At 42.9% G+C, this 20,466-nt stretch overlaps 2 protein-coding genes across 3 annotated transcripts in view; one reads left to right on the top strand and one right to left on the bottom strand.

Annotated features, from left to right (window-relative positions):
• Positions 1-20,466, top strand: part of LOC134633038 (glutamate receptor ionotropic, delta-1-like) — a 592,754-nt gene that overhangs the window by 392,212 nt on the left and 180,076 nt on the right. For both annotated transcript variants that reach the window (XM_063481897.1, XM_063481896.1), the window contains exon 4: positions 19,900-20,105. In XM_063481897.1, the coding sequence (XP_063337967.1) occupies positions 19,900-20,105 (206 nt within the window). The remainder of the gene's footprint in view (positions 1-19,899; positions 20,106-20,466) is intronic.
• Positions 9,700-15,777, bottom strand: LOC134633030 (microfibril-associated glycoprotein 4-like). The gene is made up of 9 exons (XM_065471609.1): positions 15,735-15,777; positions 15,464-15,644; positions 15,291-15,298; positions 13,810-13,886; positions 11,524-11,682; positions 11,400-11,438; positions 11,189-11,285; positions 10,939-11,106; positions 9,700-9,953 (listed from the first exon to the last, which is right to left on the bottom strand). The coding sequence occupies exons 1-9, from the start codon at positions 15,775-15,777 to the stop codon at positions 9,700-9,702; spliced, it is 1,026 nt and encodes a 341-aa protein (XP_065327681.1).

Genomic DNA, 20,466 nt, shown 5'->3' with positions numbered 1-20,466 from the left:
CTGAGATTACAGTCCTGTGCATTTAAAAACTGATCCAAACTTTATGTGTTAAATTAAAAATGAAAAGAAATTATGTTTCTTTTCTTGGTGTTTCTTCTTCTTCTTCTTCTCCTGTTTTACTGAAATTTAAATACACTCCTCACATTTGTAGGTTGACCTGTGTAGCTGAGCAGTCGTACGGAAACAACCTGATGCATGTAGACATGGTCAAGGAGACCTAATGAAGTTCAAACTGAGCGTCAGAATGCTCTCTGGGCAAATATGTCGTGTTGACACCAGAGGTCAGAGGAGAATGAGTTCATAGGAAGGTAACAGGAACTCAAGTAACTTGTTGTTACAACCAAGCTGTGCAGAAGAGCATCTCTGAACACACAACACATCAAATCCTGAAGCAGATGGGCTACAGCGGCAGAAGACCACACTGGGTGCACTGCTGTCAGCTAAGAACAGGAAACTGAGGCTGCAGTTTGCACAGGCTCACAAAAACTGGACAAAAGAAGATTGATTGTCAGGTCGGATGAGTCTCAATAGCTGCCACATTTGAATGGTAGGGTCAGATTTAGTCATAAACTGTGTTAAAGTGTGAATACATCCAACCATGTGGTGGTGTAATAGTGTGTTCTACCAGCTGACTTTGGGCCCCTCAGTACCAACTGAGCACCATTTAAAAGCCACAGCCTACCTGAGTGTTGTTGCTGACCCTGTCCGTCCCTTTGTGTCCACAGTGTGCTATCTTCTGATGCCTGCTTCCAGTAATATAATACTCTGTGTCACAAAGCTGAACTCAAATGACCCCCACCGTCCCCTAATCTCAACCTGAACAGGAAACCGTCTGCAGCAGCTGTGAGGAACATTTCCAGCACCTGGATGAATCTGTGCCATGAAAAATTAAAGCATTTCTGAAGGCTACAAAGTGGATTTGTGAGGTTTCTGTGTAATCTGAAGTGTGAAACAAGATAGAGGATATACAACAGTTGAGCCTTAAAAGGCTGATGGGTTTTTTTCAGTTAATATTCTGTTAAATAGCCCAGACTCCCTGAAGCAACTTGTGTTTAAACAGTGGATTTGGTGCTTGAAATACCGTCTTTGGCCTGTGGAGGAGCTGCTGAGCGTGAACTTTAAGACTCAAACACTCGCTAACTTCACCGGAGGGCGTCACATGATTTTAATGGTATTTAAAGCGTGACCAGCATGGGGCTGGAAAACGGTCCCCGCTTTGCATCTCCCATCACACAGTCCACACATGGATAGGAACACGAACACACACACACACACGCACGCACACGCACGCAGCTGAGCCAATGGGAAGCAACAGAGCACTGATGAAATACTAAATATTGGGAAAGTTTCAGTCCTCATTTGAGCTTTTCTTTGTGCTCGAGAGGCCGACGATCAAAATTACTTTCCACTCAGAAGAATATTCTTATCCTGTTTTGTCAGGCTGTATTATCTGATACTTATTTAAGCTCATTATCAGCTGTTACAAGTCCCTCCAGTTTATTTCCACAGAGATGAAGATGAAGACAAAGTGATAAGATGATAAAGACCCCAAATGAGATACAAACGCCTAATTTGTGCAGATGAGATTAAAGAAATTGATGTCATGTTCTTTCATTATCTCGAACACGGCAAATTAAAGTCAAATGCTGATTAATTCCGTGTCAGAAATTCAACCTTGGAAATAAGTTCATCCCCAACGACTCGATTTAGAAAATGTACTGTCTTCCAACCTGGGAGCCACTTTTGCCTCGAACGGTTCCACCGTTATTTTGAGAACTTTGATACTTTTGAGTTGTTCAGCTGACAGCTTTGATGAAGAGGTAAATAAAAAGAACAGGTAAACTGAGTCGGTGATCTTCTGGCTGAAAACGACCAGCTCCACAGCCGTAATTTCTCTTTGAAGACTTCATTCTCACGCGACCTATTTCATCAGCTCGATGATATTTACAACAATACACGCTTTCCATTTTTGTCACAAAGATTAATGCCAGCAGAGAAACGCGGTAAACTGTTTTGCATGAATAATGTAGTTGGTAGATTTCATTTAGATGGCTTCGCCCTCGCTCTGCTCATGGTTGGAGTGATAAATAGGATCCAGCTGTAGTGACAGCCAAGCTGACAGCTACTATCAACATACATCATAATGAAGGCCGACCAAGTCTTCATTGAAAAAAATAAAAGCTTAATATGTGGAATGTGCCTGATGTTTTTTATTCCTGCCATCACTGCACTGTTGCCTTCGTGCCTTAGGCCTCGGATGGGATCTGATAGGTTTGCGATGCTGGCTGTAAAGTTGCTCCCAGGCCCTCTGATTGGCTTCATTTACATAGCACCTTGGCAGGGGAGCAGCAGCTAAGCAGCAAGGGGCGTTCAGGAGCTCCGCATTTGCATTTTATACGCTCCGTGCACCACCATCGTATTCTGATCACGAGGAGAACCCCGGCAGTTAAATTATACGTCGTGCTCGTTAGTACGAGACCTGTGGATGTGCAGGTAGTCTGCAGAGATGTTGAGAGGCTAAAGACAACACCCAGGGAAGAGCTGCATGAACGCAAGAGTCATCATCACTTTGCTTCCTGTTCTTTTCTTTCATTGATAGAGACTTGTGCATTATGCAATTCTAAACAGTAAGAGGGGCCATAAAGTGTCAAATGTAGCATCTCAAAACAAGAGACTAAGACCACAAAAGGGTTTACAAGGTCAGACTTCCCTATGCAGCCAGCGGCGTTATCCCCTGCTGGCCATTAGAAAGAATGCATGTTCCAATTGCATTGCTTTACAGTTTCATTCATCTGACGCTAACATCTTTATTTCAACTGACAGTCTGTGCTCCCAGGTTGGGACATGGCCGCTCGTCTTTTCCTACGTGCACACTCCCTTAGTCTGCAAAAGTATATTTATTAAAAACAAAAAAGACGCCGACTTGAACTCCAAAGTGAACTTTAAGCATCTCGTCAAGCAGCCACTAACTCAACACAGATCTTACAGACCGCGCTGACAGATCTATTTCAAGCCCAGAGCTCGGCTTAGCTGCGATGGAGAACCTCCCACTGTGAGCCGACCACACACTGTTCAGAACAAGAGCGAGCTAATAGAATATTTGAAGCTTTGAAGGGTTTAAATGACACGACTGAATTAAAAGTTCTCCGTGCATCGATGGAGGTGGTCTTTCTGGTCAAATCGGGTCCCTGTAAGCATGGTAAACAGGAGTGTGTGTGTGTGGCAGAGGAACACACACACATCTTAGCTTCCTGCCCATTAGTTATCAGAATAAAAGGTTGGAGCAGGTGTGTGTGTGTTTGTGTGTGTGTTTTATGGATATTGAATATAGAGGAGAAAGCACTTGTACACACACACACACACACACACACAGAAGGAAGAGTGTGTGCTCCAATGCTAAATGTCACACCTGTCATTGGCAATGTGGATGAAAAAGCTCAATTATCCCTCCTCACAAACACACAGTCCACCAGCTCTCCTCTTTCTTTTATCCTTCTATCCCATCAGTCTCTTTTTCTCCATCTCATCCTTCGTCCCTCCCAAATTTCACCATTCTTCCTCTTCGCCTCTTCATGATGTGTGTAGGTAATTAAAACGTCCTCTCCACCAGTCTTGTGATAAATGAACTGAGCTGTCAGGGAAACGCCTCCCACTACATCACAGATTTGTCCTTTTTTTTCTTTTTTGGGATTTGATTTTGCCATCACGGTTCAGGGAATCTGCTTCATTAGTGTTCACGGCTTCTCTGTATGCACAAACGGGTGCGTGGCGGCAAATGCAAGTGTACAAAACACACATCAAGGCATTTCCACACTTCACAAGGCTGGAGAAAGAAGTTGGGCTTAAGCAGCAGAGTCAGACGTGGTGCTTTCAATTAAATTTGCTGGGGAGGGATTTCCTCGGGTCCTCTGTGAGGGAAAGAAAACATTTACATTTTAATAAATCGTGTTACAATAAAGGCAGGAACTTCCACGAGACTTTCTGCCAGCTACGAAAGGGTCAGATGCTGTTTGTCCATTAATGGGTCAGAGTTTTAGAATAAAGGACGTTAGATGTGACAGCACTGTTTTTGTGTGCTTTGGGAGTTTCTTTCCTGTCTTTAACTTAAACTTTAATGCCCCGCAAAGGTAAATAAGCCTCATAAATATTTAAAATTATTACAGCATCATTTTACCTTAAAGTATTTTTTATTAGTTGTGCTGTTGTATATTTCTGGGCAGCTGTGATTGAGACTCCCTCTCACTGTTCTTGATCTGGGTTGTTGTTCAAACATCAATAAAACCAGATTTCATGTAACTGTGCGGTGTATGGGGCACAATACCAGATTTTCTGTCTGTCAGTACGCATCCTAAATATTCCAAGTATTCCCACCTTTGCCTATGACCTTTCTTTTTTTTAGTCAGGAATATTTTCATGTAATATTTAGAATTATTATTAGAAACAGGACATAAATATGCTTTTGTGCCCCACACACTGCACAGTTAGAGGAACCTTGGAAGCTTTTTTCCAAACTAAAGTTGTATAAAGTGTGTTTGAATTATTGGGAGCTCTACAGCACACTGTTAAGTTCATGTGCAATCAAAATAAACACGTTCATCTAACTCGGCCCTCTGACATTGATCCTATTTAATTTTTTTTAGCTAAATTATATATCAAATTCTATATTGAGACAGTAAGTTCATGTGTATGTAGTCTGCAAATGGAAGACTAAATGCCAGATTTTTAAACCCTTTCAAACTGACATAATAATAATAATCTTATTACCTTATTATTATCATAATAATAAGATAATCATTTTATTTGTATAGCACTTTGTACAGTTGCAATTTGGATGAAATGCAAAGATAAGTGTACTTATCCCCGAATCGTAATCTCCTTTTGTTTGCCCTGTTCGGAGGTTACCACAGCGGATTATCGGTCGCCGGTGCATCCTCCTCTTTCACTCCTGCCCTCTGCGTGTCCACACATACGAGCATCGTTGGGTGTAACTCAAAAATATTATGACAACGCTCGATGTCAAGGTGACTGATGATCACATGTCAGAGCAGAAGCATATGACTGTGTGTTTCTAAAGTTTCCTTTTCTTGTGCCCTCAAACAAAGAGGATCTAAAATGTCTGTGAAGTGTTTGGAAAAGCCAAAACGATCAGCTTCTTCAGGGTCACTCTTAAGAGTGACACATCACCTGATGGTGGGGTTAACTCCTAAAAGCCATCACACTGACATAATAATTATAAAAATGGAGTCCTTACAGAAGAGATGAACAGATGAGTTAAAATAATTCGAGGCTGCTCCTTCTAGCGGTCAGGTGCATCCGCGTGGAGGCGTCCTGCAGTTTCCTCTCAGTTTGCTTTTGTTAAGTAAGCTCCAACTACACGATCTCACAGAGACCGTAGATGTCCTGGAATACTTTGAAGGTGACGTCTATCAGGACAGACTCTTATCATCTCTGTGTTTTAATTAAAACTTTTGTCTTATAAACTAATGAATATTTGCAGCCTGTGGGCTTCTTCCTGTAATTAATCCATAGCCGTGAAACAGGAAGCGAGCCGCTGCTGGGTGCCTCTAATCAATATTTACAGGCATGGCGTGTTGAGAAACACCAGGGGGAAGCTTGCTTTGAGGCGCGTTGAACTGAAAAAAGAAACTGCTGAAGAATGGCAATCATGAAAAACTGAACACAGACACTTAAGATCAAGTGTGAAATATTTCAAAGGCAGAAAAATGCGTGACGCGTTGTGGATGTTTGAGCGAAATAGATGATTGTGCCTCACAGAATGACAAAAGTCAAATATTCAGAAATGTTTAGCATCTTTTTCATTCCTTGAAATTGTCAAGTTGACTTCAATTTCCTTCCCCCAAGCGGTGGCAATTTTGTGTCCCCTGCTAGCAAGTCAAAAATAGAATATGTAAGAGGAGAGCTCTCAATAGTTTCTCCCTCCTCACTCATTGCCACAGGTGTGGTAAGTGAGGAGGGGCACGAGTCTCCTGCAGAGTCTTGACCCTTTCAGGTTTTGTTTTCTGAGTCATTATTAAAAACCTGTTCAGTACAAAAAGCAAAAGGCAGTCAGAATAAAGAAAATGTGCTTGGAGAGACAAGAGACAAGCCTCTTGGATGGTTTAAATGTTCCAAAGAGTGCCGATGCAGGTTTAGCATGAAAACTTGGCCACAAGGGGGAGAATCGTTTTGGGGGGCGAAATATAGGAATGTATAAAATCTATGTTGTTTTGTTGGGAAGGGCACAGGCTGGTGAATTTTTGAATGCCTATCCAACAGCATCTTTAAAAAGCTAGCTTGGTTGGTGCAAAGCCAATATGTTGTCATGGTTACTCATCAGTCCCATAATGATTTTATATTCAGGTGCATATATTGTGCTTGAATAATTACAGGGAAAAATCGCCTGCATTTAAACTGATTTAAGTGGCTACGCTAACGTTGTTTAGCGGGTCTACACTTCGGTCTGGCGTCAGGCGACCTCAGTGGTGTGACCCACTTTGATCACAGTTTAAACATTTAATAGGGAGCTTTGTTCAGTGTGACTTGCGGTAAAGTGCAAACAAGGAAAATGTCACTTTCTATGAACTTTATGATTCCAGGCAGCAGAACTTAACAAGAGCAAAGCCGGAGCTGCTCTGGCTGCAGAAACAGGATGTGACTGAGCCCATTAGCTGCGGTCGTTTTAGCGAGCAAGACATGGTTATATCCTATAAAACCCCAATTCTGAAACATTTGGTAAGCTGTAAAATGTAAATAAACAGAATGTCGTGGTTTGCAGATCTCATGAGCCAAATTTTATTTGCAGTACAAAACAGAAAATATACCAAATGTTTATTTTAGTATATTCTATCCTTCAGCAAGTCTTTTGTCCCATCTTCCTTCTCTCTACCTGCCTGGTAACAGGCTTCTTCCAAAAGGGAGTTTTCCCTTCCCACTGTCGCCAAAGCTTGCTCATAGGGGGTCATATGAGTGTTGGGTTTTCTCTGTATTATTGTAGGGTCTACCTTACAATATAAAGTACCTTGAGGCGACTGTTGTTGTGATTTGGCGCTGTATAAATAAATTGAATTGAATTGGCTCCACCCGAGCGCCGCACTGCCTGCTGGGTAATACTCGTAGGATCATAGGCGGGACAACACTTCCTGTGTTGGGGCGTTGCTTCCACAGATCGACGCAGGTCAGTGGAAACACCTCAGCTCACCTCTGAAAGGCTGTGAATGCCTATGTATATGTCATAGTTTGTGTTTTAATTTTAATAAATTGTGGGTAGAACTTAGTGAATTGACTCCATTTTGGAACAACAAGCATCTTTGAATACTTTGTAGATGTGCTGTACATGTACTCGCTCTGCTTGTTTCATTAATAAGTCTGAGACAAAAGCTCAGTATGAACTTCTCACAAGTACAGGGTGGGCCATTTATATGGATACACCGTAATAAAATGGGAATGGTTGGTGATATTAAAGTCCTGTTTGTGATACATTAGTATATGTGAGGGGGCAAACTCCTCAAGATGGGTGGGGACCATGGTGGCCATTTAGAAGTCGGCCATCTTGGATACAACTTTTGTTTTTTCAATAGGAAGAGGGCCATGTGACACATCAAACTTATTGGTAATGTCACAAGAAAAACAATGGTGTGCTTGGTTTCAACGTAACTTTATTCTTTCATGAGTTATTTACAAGTTTCTGACCACTTATAAAATGTGTTCAATGTGCTGCCCATTGTGTTGGATTGTCAATGCAACCCTCTTCTCCCACTCTTCACACACTGATAGCAACACCGCAGGAGAAATGCCAGCACAGGCATCCAGTATCCGTAGTTTCAGGTGCTGCACATCTCGTATCTTCACACCATAGACAATTGCCTTCAGATGACCCCAAAGATAAAAGTCTAAGGGGGTCAGATCGGGAGACCTTGGGGGCCATTCAACTAGCCCACGATGACCAATCCACTTTCCAGGAAACTGTTCATCTAGGAATGCTCGGACCTGGCACCCATAATGTGGTGGTGCACCATCTTGCTGGAAAAACTCAGGGAACGTGCCAGCTTCAGTGCATAAAGAGGGAAACACATCATCATGTAGCAATTTCAAATATCCAGTGGCCTTGAGGTTTCCATTGATGAAGAATGGACCCACTATCGTTGTACCCCATATACCACACCAAACCATCACTTTTGTTGTTCCAACAGTCTTGGAGGGATCCATCCAATGTGGGTTAGTGTCAGACCAATAGCGGTGGTTTTGTTTGTTAACTTCACCATTCACATAAAAGTTTGCCTCATCACTGAACAAAATCTTCTGCGTGAACTGAGGGTCCTGTTCCAATTTTTGTTTTGCCCATTCTGCAAATTCTGTGCGCCGATCTGGGTCATCCTCGTTGAGATGCTGCAGTAGCTGGAGTTTGTAAGGGTGCCATTTGTGAGTAGCTAAAATCCTCCGAAGGGATGTTCGACTGCTACGCTGTGGGCTCTTGCTGAATGAAGCTAGGACAGCCACTGATGTTTCTTCATTAGTGACAGTTTTCTTGCGTCCACATTTTGGCAAATCCAACACTGAACCAGTTTCACGAAACTTAGCAAGCAGTTTGCTAACTGTAGCATGGGAGATGGGTGGTCTCGTAGGGTGTCTTGCATTGAAATCTGCTGCAATGACCCGGTTACTGCGTTCACCAAATATCAACACAATTTCGATCCGCTCCTCACGTGTTAACCTCTTCGACATGTCAATGGCTGTGAACAGAGAGAAACTTGTAAATAACTCATGAAAGAATAAAGTTACGTTGAAACCAAGCACACCGTTGTTTTTCTTGTGACATTACCAATAAGTTTGATGTGTCACATGGCCCTCTTCCTATTGGAAAAACAAAAGTTGTATCCAAGATGGCCGACTTCTAAATGGCCACCATGGTCACCACCCATCTTGAGGAGTTTGCCCCCTCACATATACTAATGTGCCACAAACAGGACTTTAATATCACCAACCATTCCCATGTTATTACAGTGTATCCATATAAATAGCCCACCCTGTACAATCCAATTGTGTAACTTTAGTAATAGAAATACTGAATATTAATATCAGTGTCTTCACCCTGAAGCAGGTGGAGCTGTAGTGCGAGGGCGGCTCCCTCTTTCAAACTCGTGAGCACAGAGAAACTAGACAGAAACACACAGAGACCAAGAGAACACCTCAGCTGTTTGCTTCTCATTTATTATCAGGATACAGCAGATAATGATTCACACCAGCTATCAGACCTCCACCAAACAGTCAGTGAGACGTTAAATCTGAGTGTGCTGAGCTGCAGACTGAGGAACATCTGGACCAACCGAGAGCTTCTGAGAAAGCCGACAACATCCAAACCTAAACTAGCAGTAACATCCTGTCACAGCGTGAGGCTCAACGTGGAGTCCGGGTCCCCCAGAAAGCACACACATGCACTCAGTGGACCGAGACTCACAGCAGAGACCTCTAGTGGAGGAACGTGTTCATTGCAGCTGCTCTCATACAGGTGAACTACATCAGCTCAAACTGGTCTCCGTCCATCATTTCACTCCACCTGCAGCTGTTTGACAGCTGCTCACTCACACTCTGACTGCTGTCCTGAAATATTTACGTCTTCGACTGACTCTGAAAGTTAAAGATTGTCTTGGATTACACGATAAAGGAGAGAAAAGAGAGATCAACATGAAATGTTCTGCAGATTTACTGCACAGGACGGATCTTCATGCTGATGGTCTTCAGGGAGTAGTTATAACCTTTCCATTGGTACCACTCCACACCAACAGCAAAGATACTACCATCAGCCCCCCAACGATAAACCCCGTTAGGGTTTGCAAAGTGACAGTTGTTGTACCAGAACGCCCCCAGATATGTTTTGGCACAGTTCCCACTCCAGTTGTCCTGGTCTTTGTCAAATGTGGAGAACTTCTGTCCGCTGTGAGCACTCAGACTGTCTCCTGCAGAAACACAGATGAATAATCACAACATCACCACTAATCCCAGTCACACTGGTCTGCATGTGTACTGTACCATATGTGCTTGACAGACTCCAGTTTGTTCATGTGAACTGGGAGACTTCGTCACACACTAAAGTCATTTTCATTGGTATGTAGCTGATACCAGCTTTATTTATCCCTGAAGGCACATCAGACAAGCCAACTAGTTAAACTGCAGGCGTGTTTATGGTCCTGACAACCTCACATATGAAGTCCTGAAAACTGAAGGCTCTGCCTCCCATTCTACTTTTAAATACTCTAGGGACAACACGTAGGCCTGCAGTGTGAGAGCGAAGTGCTCTAATAGGGTGATATGGTACTACAAGGTCATTAAGATAAGATGGGGCCTGATTATTTAAGACCTTGTATGTGAGGAGCAGGATTTTGAATTCTGGATTTAACAGGAAGCCAATGAAGGGAAGCCAATACAGGAGAAATCTGCTCTCTCTTTCTAGTCCCTGTCAGGACTCTTGCTGCAGCATTTTGGATTAACTGAAGGCTTTTCAGGGAGTTTTTAGGACTTCCTGATAATAACAAATTACAGTCGTCCAGCCTGGAAGTAATAAATGCATGAACTAGTTTTTCAGCGTCACTCTGAGACAGGATATTTCTAACTTTAGAGATGTTGCACAAATGGAAGAAAGCAGTCTTACATATTTGTTTAATATGTGCATTGAAGGACATGTCCTGGTCAAAAATGACTCCAAGGTTCCTCACAGTGTTACTGGAGGCCAAGGTAATGCCATCGCCAGAACCTCCTGTCTCAGAGAATCACAGGCGACCCCTCACATCCTGCCCACCACCTGTTCCATTCTACCCATTCCTCTTCTTTGTTATTCTTTCCTGTTCATTTGTGTCATTGTACATGTACAATGACAATAAAGGCGTATTCTATTCTATTCTACTCTATTCTGATGCTAGACTGACCCTGTGTCACTTCACTCACCTGCCCCTCCATCCTTGAATCCAGTAAGAGTCAGTTTGTATCCGTCACATTCAGCATCCACCTTAAATGAAGAGTAACGAGCGAACACTTTCTTCCCTTCAAAGTCCTCCATGTCCACCAGCAGCTCACATTTTTGCTTGGATGTCATAATGTTGATCACATCGAGACCTACATTCACACAAGCACACAGTCAGAAACATGCAATGTGCTGTTTGGTACAGAGCTGCAGATCATCCAATAAAACTCTCACCGAGCCAGTACTCTCCAGCAGCGTCACCAAAGCCCATCTTGTATTGATCCCAGGGTCTGTAGAAGTTCACCGTGCCGTCCATCCTCCTCTGGAACACCTGGGGAGGAGGCAGCAAAAACATATTTGGTTTCTGGGAGCACAGATCTGGATTTACAGCAGTGCTCCTGTTGAAATGTTCCCGCGCTGACACTTTTTAGTTACAAGCACTCACCGTCCAGCCTCCTCCTTCTGAGTCCATGTCACAGTACACCTGCACACAAACACCTGTCACACTCTAGCTGCTTAAAGACGTGGACATGAACAGGACCCAGAGTCCCAGAGAGGGTGGACTGTACCTGGACCGCAGACCTTTCTCCAAGGGGATAGATGGTGTACACGCCGCTGCTTTGGCTTCTGTTCTGGCGGCGGATGTCGCTGCAGTCCCTTGGCTGGATGAGCTCCGTGCAGCTGGTCAACACAGGAGCGAGGAGGAGGACGATGAAGACCGCTGGCAGCTGGAACAGAGAAGAAGCCTTTCATTTGCACAATATTCACTTCCTACCAAGCTCAACAAGCCTGTGATTCTCCCTCAGCTTTGCTTCTCAGCTGTGCTGAAGTCTTGTTTAGTCTGCACAGGGTGTGGTTAGGCCAAACCCCCCTCGCTGTGCTCACTTCTTAGTATAGTCCTGTTGCTTTTCATTGTAAAGTGAGTTCATGCATTGTTATATTGTTGTATTCCTGTTGATCTCTGACCTGCACAGAACAAGAACCATTCTGAACCATCCCCAGAAAATCCAGGCTTAAGTTACCTGGATAAGAGGAAATCCTGCTTGGTGGCACAGACCTCAGGAGCAGGCTATGTTCAGAGTGAAGATGAGCTGGAGGTGTTCTCATTGATTCTTTTATTTACAGCATGTTTTTAATGTCATTTAGATTCTCTGCTGCTTTGTTTTATATGTGCAGCTTGTTAAGCTCAAATCTACTAAACCACTGACTGAAGCCCAGCTGTGAAGTTACAGCAGCTAAAACTATGAATCACATTATTGCTGAAATGTGCGCGTATACATTTGATGATGCAGGAAATGTACACATGGTGATATACGTGGTCCTAATGTGCTGCTAGGTGTCTTTTACACTGAATACAGAAACTGGAACACAATCAAATTCATTTCATTTTGATCTGCGACAAACTGAAGCGATGTGCACGTCTCCTTCAACATGCCCAATGTTATGAAACCACAGGGGCTCTGATCAGTTTGTATTGTGTTTAGCTTTCAATATAAAGTTCCTCGATGTGACTGCTGTTGTGATTTGGTGCCTTGTACATGAAACTATACTGAGCTGAAACGTTGTCATACTTCTGCTTGCGATTTGTTAGTGCACAGAAAGCAAATGTGTGTCGGTGAATTCTTGTTATTATGTAAAGAGTGCACGAAATAGCTCATCGGTGTCATTAACATTAACTAAAACATGAATGTGTGAAAAAGATCAAACTACAAAAAGACTTGTCAGGTTCACAGTTTACCACTGAGACCTTCAATGACTTGTGTTCATAAATGAAACATTGATGGCTCATTAAAACTAATTAAAACTAAATAAAATAAATAAATGATTATCACAAATATTCACAGATTAGATAACTGGCCTGTGACACCTGAGGTGACCCAGTGTGTTAAAATGTGGTGACCTGTGCAAATGTCCACATGTGGCGAGTTCGGCACAAGACCCGTCCCACCAAAACTGCAATACTTGCTCTGGTGTCATTTGTCCTCAGGACCAGCAGCAATCAATAACAGATCAATCAACCTACTGTTCTTTGCTAAGTCGTAAAGGGGGAACAGTCCTGCTGACAGTTTTCTATGGAATGGAAGAAGATCTTTGATTGTTGCAACATCTGTGCAAAAACAAAAATGTCATAAGGTAATGTTAAACGTCTACATCACGCAGCTGCTGCACCTGTATGCAGTTTAACATGAAGTCATTTACACACTCCTTAAAAATTACTTAAGGAACTTGTTAAATTACTGAATTATTTACGTGTAAATTCTGCCCTCTTTCACGTAAAACACCTAAGTTATTCACTACTTAAAATGACATACACTCTACATAAAGTTATTCACTCTCTATGTATTATTACTTTAGTACCTCTTAAAATGATATCCAGTATAATTTGTGTCTCCCTTCCTTCATTACATGATTGGCATCAGGCTCTGATAATAAGTGCTACTCAGGTAAAGTCATCAAACAGACACATTCAAGAATGAAGGCTGAGTTTTAGGTATCAACACCGTTTAATGAGGCGATCACAGCAGACCGAGGTGGTCTGGAGGGGCAGGAGGGTCACCACCACTCACTCCTACACTGATACTTAATCAGAAATATTTAAGGTCACAAACTTACCTTCATGGTCAGATTTCTGTGGGAGTGAGTATCTGCTGATGTAGATCTGAAAGGAAAGGATTACTGTGAAGAAAGCTGTGAGGCTGTAAGTAATCATCTCATTCAATCATTTAAATATAATCTGTGTTTAATGCATTTACAGCAATGTTTGGTTAAAATATCTTGAAAGTTTCATACACTCTATTTGGCAGTAATATTAAAGCACTGCTGCTACGTTACTACAGATACCTGTGTGAACTCACCTGCAGTTGGAGCTGAACACGCTTCAGAGACACCACACGGCTGTTCTCCCTCAGTGTGTCAGAGTCTCCCAGAGTCCCTGCTTATATCTGCAGGAGGGCAGACACATCAGAGTCACACCACTCTTACACTGTCTCCAATTACACGCTCCAAGTTTCCCCAAAAAACACAACCAGGATGTTCTCAGGCTAAAGCACATATCATGTTTGTTATTTGCTGATCCATATGCCAGATTTTATCTTTTAGTGCAACGCCTCCGATACTTCCTGCTGTGATGCACGCATCATGGGACAGTGCAGAGGAGAGCTCATTTACTTGACCCGCTTGAATTCAGTGAGTTCTGTAGAATTCAAAGATGAAGACGTGGGACGCAGTGAGTGAAGATTGAAGATGAAGATTTAGAATTCAAAGCATTTCTGCCTAATTCTGGGGAACCTGCAGGCCATTTGGGGTGGTGGGCCATTCAGGTGGGGGCGGGGCTACCACTGAGTTGTGGTATAGTTTGGGCAGGTTGGGGGCAGTGTGTCTTGTACTTTTTGTCTCTTGTTGATTGACTTGATGGCTGGTGTTGAGGCTCTAGAGCACTCTTTGTGGTGGGCATAGTTAGGAGAAAGCCAACCACCAAACTTGCTCAGCAGACACACCAACTCCACATGGATGTGGAACAGTGGACCTGGCAACAACATCCTGGAGAACCATCATGCCCAACATCAACACCCACACTGGAAAACTTAAACAGAGGTCTAGAGTCCTAACAGCAGCATCCAAGTCAAGCAGCATACTTTTACTTTCAGATTTATCTGATGGCAGAAGTTTAAGAACAGGTCAGAAAAATGACCAGAGAAAAGTGTACCTTTGTTTGGTCGATTACACCAGACGACATCACGGTGCTGATAATGTGCTAGTATATAAACTTCTGTAACCGCTGCTCATGGCCTAACGTTGCAGAGCAGGCTGGCTATTTACACACACACACACACACACACACACACACAGTTTCAAACAAAGACTCTATCAGCTGATTTGAAGCGGCTGTCTAATTTATTTCCTCGTACTCTTCACAACTGACTGTTGGAGTGTTTGTCCTTCACTGCAGCACCTCGTCTACGTCCTGTTCATCTGCAAACACACATATTTATCTTCTTCACTGATGCGATGGAAAACTTTCAGAGTTTATTTAAATATGTTTCTTTAGCACAGGCTCCTGACTTCCACGTGGCCAGCTACCTGTAAATTTCATCACACCCAGGTCAGCGTTGTTGACATTCAATTTTATATACAGTATATATCACCAAATCACAAGACAAGATGGCTTATAAGTAATGGTTTAGCTACTGCTGAGGCACATGGTCCATTATTAGAGATAGGGATGAGGAAATAAATTAGACAGCAGCTCAAAAACAGCTGATAAAATCTTGCTTGAAAGTAAATACATTGCAGCATCTCTTCCATATCTTGTTTGTCTTCAAACACACATATTTACCTTCTTCACTGATGGGACAGAAAACTTTCAGAGTTTGTTTAAGACATGTTTCTTTAGCACAGGCTCCTGTAACTTCATACAGCACGTGTCTGACAAGCTTCATCATGACATTCCACTCATACTCAGGTATTCAGGACATATGCTGGTCTATCCTTCAAGCTCGGGTCCTCTACCAGAGGCCTGGGAGCTTGAGGGTCCTGCGCAGTATCTTAGCTGTTTCTAGGACTGCGCTCTTCTGGACAGAGATCTTGGATGTTGTTCCAGGGATCTGCTGGAGCCACTCGCCTAGTGCTTGTTCATAGCCGGGAAGATGTTTAATGTGTTTCTTGATCATCAGCAGGTAGTAATGTATTCCTGGGAGAGAAGAGCAGGTGACATAGACGGGTATGGCACTCACCCAGAAATCTTTATTGTGAAAAATCCTCAAAGTGGATAAATGCCAACTTTTCCTGCAGTGTTTCCTGACAGCAGGCGAGATGAGCTTCATTCTAGTTCGTGTTATCTCCTTTATCCCGTAAACTCTGGGGCTTGGACGCTGTAATTTGTCTCTGTTAGTTTAATAATACTTTCAGCATATTGGCTCAGGGTGATTTATTTCATCTACTCATTTAAATTAGAACTTTTAGCTCAGGACCAAATGATGCATGCACGCGAACCCGCTGCCGTATGAGAGCTTTTCAAAGAGGTTTTTAATCTAGATTAAAAATTCAGGCAGATCCAACCAGTGTGCCCTTGTACCCTTACAGTTTGGGCATCCAAATCATGGATGATTTATATCACCAATGGCTGTTGTCCAAACGATAATGTAATGCTTCTGTTTCTCATTTTTTTTAAAGCTTGTTTTTTGGCCTTCTGCCTTTATTGAATAGATGCAATAGAGATATGAAACTTGGGGAACGGAGCAAGTGAATGACAAGCAGCAAACGTCAAGCCAGCCAGGAGGTGAACCAGGGACTCGCCATTGGCCAGCAGCTTGGCCGCTGGTTTGTGCAATCGTTAACTTTTAAAATGTTTTCTCCTTTTGCTTTCCCTCTTTCCACACAGCCATTGGTTTCTGTTACAGAGAAACTGCCACAGATCAATAATCCATCACAGTGAACATAACATGGATTGTTATTTGGGCCAGCAAGGTAGTGTGAGACCTTATAGCTGCAACTGCAAAGATACAAAGAAATAACCCGACTTTGACAACAGGAAAAGCAGGCATGAAACTGTATGTGATGGATGAAAGGAGTCGGGCGGCAGATTTTGGACATTGTGGGGAAGAAATTTTAGGCAGGGCTGGGGAAGAGAGCGAGGACAAAACCCACAAAAACCTTACAAAACTGTGCATTCTGGGAAATGTAGGGCACTTGGGCAAAAACTCCCCAAGTGTGCTGAAATCTGCCAAATATAGGCAGCAAAATGCATGACTTTCACTTTCCTTTAATTGTCTTATATTATTGCTATACGACTACTGTTGTCTGCACAGCTGAACAAGGTAACTGTGGGGTATTTGCACAGTGCCCGAGAGACAGCCCACATATTTCCACACGGTGTGAATCTTAATTGAATCTGAAGTGCTTTCTGTGACTGGTGGTCAATCTGGCAATTTGAAGTGGCTGCAGAGGAGAGGTCGGTGTGACGGTGACGGGGCAGAGATAAGTGCTGGCATTCTTGCGGAGAGAGGAGTATGTTCCCCACAGTGCCTTGCTCAAAGTGGCTGTGGAGAAATTGAACTGTGGCTGGTGAGGAGCTCGCTAAATTGCTTTCGAGTCCCTCCACTTGTGTTGTTCCAGTGCTTGAGCTCAAGAAAATGAGGGCTTTTTCTTTTTTTCTTTTCCTCCAGCAGATTTCTGAAGAGGTCTGATGACAGACACTGAAAATATAGTGGAGCAGCAGAAGAAAGTGGTTACCATATAGTTGCAAACTGCAGTATGAAGATGTGTTATTGAATATTTCTTCTGTGAGAAAGTGATGAGCTTCAGATAATCTACAACAGTAATGTGCACGGTTGGTATGATTCAACATAAAAATGATAAATGATACATGAATACTCATAATATCATTAATCATTGAAAAAGACATTAGAAAGTTTGCACCTGCCCTACACTTAAAGCTGTGTTGAGCAAACTTTGACCACTAGGGGGCAGAATATGTGTAAATAAAGCAACACAGCCAAATATCCTGAATTCTTCTGGTTTATTTTTTGATAGTGGTGAGGAGAGCATGATTTTATTATAATAATGAGTTTTCAGCTAAAACAGCAGCACCTGATGCCTTTTAAACAGACCGCCTCCAGCCTATGTGCAGCCAAACCATAATAAAGGTGCACGTGAAGCTGTAATAGTGTATGTTAATCACCTTAAGTAGATATAATTTAGGTAATTATAGCTTGCTTAAGAAAAAGCTGCTCAATATGTAGCTTAGTTTGTTGTTTTCAGGGTTTTTTTTTTTCATAATTTCTAGAAGAAAAGTAGAAAGATTGACAGTTTCACAAATAATGCGCAGAGCTGTTTTTAGTACGTGTCTGCTACTACTAACGTTTCTGTAATTAGTGGGAAACTACCTCAGGGCTCTGATTTTTGAGATATTATATTACAGCTAAGTGACTGGTCCACTGCAGTGATTGGCAGGTGATGAGAAAGTGTGGCTGGCTGACAGATGAGTGGATAGACAGAAAATGTAATAGAGAATAAGAGCAGTGGTGGTGAAGGTGGGGGGAAAAGCCCTGCGAAGGTAGGGAAGATGAGATGTAACAGCTGGACTCCAGGAGTGGAGAGTGGCGGTCAGAGTCATTCAGGGTTTGGTACAAGCCAGCTGTCAGTGCTAATAGACAGAAAAAGATGGAGGGAGGGGAAAGGAGGGAAAATAGGAAGAGATGTTCAGGCCAAACAACCTGTCACTAGCTATAACGGAGCATAACGCAACACAGCTGCCTTGTCTGAATGTCAGAAAGAGAAACTTCCCTGGCAGTTTGGAGAAGAGTCTGCAAAACGATATTCTCAAATGGATAGATGCTATCTGGTTCAGTGGCAGGGCTGGGCCCAGAATAGCAATGATGCTCTTAGTCAGATCTGCTGAGAACAAGTTAGCTCCGACATGTCCTTCACATCAGCATCACAGCTCCCTCCTTTTTTTCTCTGATAGTCTGTTTTTGCTCACTTTGGTCATGAATAAATGTCCAAAGGATGTCCAAAAATCAGCAAAGATGAAATAAAGTTTGGAGACTTTTGAATCTCTGAGCTTTGAACAATCGTTGACAACAGGGCGTTAGCTTCTTGCACTTCTGATGAGCAGATATCTGCATATGAAGCTTTCTGGGATAGCATTGACCAGTTTGAGCACCAATGGCTTTCCTGCAGGTTCACACAGAATGAAGAGAGACTGTGTCGTGCATCACTATCTGTGGACACTTTAGCTTTGGTTAGCTTCAATGACCAGTTGAAGGAAAATTTCCCCTCTGATGTCGAAGCTGCGTTTAGCTAAATGATGTTTAATGAAGATGACTGTTAATTTGAAGTGGACAAATGTTTAAATCCTGCAGTTCTGACAGAGTCACTGGTTGTTTAAAGGTGCACACTTGTGTTCTTTGATGCTAGTGCTAATGATCTAATGATACACCAGCTGAGGTACTATTGGACACCTGTAGCAGATCTAAAAGAGCAATAAAGTCGACAGTGGGAGGCCGTCGGAGTGTAGCGGTGGCATAAATCACAGGATTGTTAACCTGGTGATTGCTGTTTACATCTTGTTTGAGAGCTCTGGGCCTTGGGATCAGTTTTTCTTTGATTTCACTCTTTGTTTAGTGCAAGTTATTACTCAGTAGGTCAGGAAAAGGTCACGGTTTGGATGAAAATGTGCCTGTTCATATTAATCCATTAACGCTGATATACCCCTGATACCTGTACAGTGGTTTAAAATGCGATGCCAACCAACTCAGAGCCTCAGTGATGGCACGCCTTATGTCCAAGACTCCTCTGTCTTGCCATGCATCCTGACTCCTTCCCTACAACCTTCCTTCTGCATCATGATACCGATCTTCTTCTGTAAGCAGATGGAGTTATAGAGCTTTAGATGTTTGAATAGACGGGTTCATGCTGTGATCTCCTCCTGGTCCGCTCATGGCTGAAGTCACGAGGTTTCAGTCTGTTTTTTTCTGTCAGTTCAGTGGAAGAAATGTTGATTTAGACAATCATTCCCTTTTCAGTTCCTGCTGAAGTTTGAGCTACAAATACACCATCAGTGAGTCATGCATGTAAAAGAGATCTGAGAGCTTGCTGCTGATATTCCTGCTGTGTGCTGTGCACTAATGGCCCTTCGTATCTTGTAGACTTTTGCTGTTGATGCATATGTTTTTAACAAAGGCAGGACACGTGGGGTGGTTGATGGAACAGATGACAGATGCCACACAGGCGTCACTTTGACATGTAAAGACTGTATTGATCAGTTTAGGCTCAAGTGTCTGTCGCTGGCTGCTGATTGGCCACGATCGTTTCTTTACTTTGTATGAGACTGCAGTAATGTCTTTGCAGACATTTACTATCATTTGTGTTTGTCTCTCTTCTGTAGTTAGTAGCACATCAGCAGTTGTGTGTATCTGACTCTGTGTTGTGTTTTCATCTTTCAGATATCCGCGGCCTGCAGGGTTTCCTCGACCAGACGTCCCGCCAGGGTGTCGACGTGGCGTTGCAGAGAGTGGACAGGAACATCAGTAAAATCTTCACCAACCTCTTCACCACCATGAGGACCGAGGAGCTCAATCGGTACAGAGACACACTGAGGAGAGCCATCCTGCTGCTCAGCCCACACGGAGCGCACACATTTATCCAGCAGGTCGGTCCATCTCTGGTTTTTCTGGCGTGTTTACTGCAAAAAGTCCCCTAAAAGTGCAATGAAGTGAGCAGATGAGTGTGATCAGTGTGTGAGTGTGTTGTGCTTAAGGTATCTGAAGAAAGACAAATGGTTCCCTGTAACCACAAGGCCCCTCTGAGGTCTTAGTAACCCTAACTTTATATTTAACCGTGTTTAACTTTAGATTATAGATTTTTCTGTGTCAGTTCATTTTTCCCTCCTCACATCTTCTGACAGCAGAGGGTTTAACGAACACCTGCAGATTCACAACACTGCACGTCTGCAGTGCGAGTCTGCAGGTTTTAAAATACATCAAGCTAGTCTGTCACATAAGAACTGCCTA

The sequence above is a fragment of the Pelmatolapia mariae genome, linkage group LG8 (assembly GCF_036321145.2).
Source record: "Pelmatolapia mariae isolate MD_Pm_ZW linkage group LG8, Pm_UMD_F_2, whole genome shotgun sequence".
Classification (NCBI taxonomy): Eukaryota; Metazoa; Chordata; class Actinopteri; order Cichliformes; family Cichlidae; genus Pelmatolapia; species Pelmatolapia mariae.
This window is presented reverse-complemented; position numbering and strand designations above follow the sequence as displayed.

Coding starts and splice junctions, on each gene's coding strand:
- LOC134633030 (XM_065471609.1), bottom strand. CDS start 15,777: ATGAAGCTCATCTCGCCTGCTGTCAGGAAACACTGCAGGAAAA. Junction 15,645..15,734: donor CAGGAAACACTGCAGGAAAA/GTTGGCATTTAT, acceptor CTTCTCTCCCAG/GAATACATTACTACCTGCTG. Junction 9,954..10,938: donor ATTCAAGGATGGAGGGGCAG/GTGAGTGAAGTG, acceptor GTGTTTCTGCAG/GAGACAGTCTGAGTGCTCAC.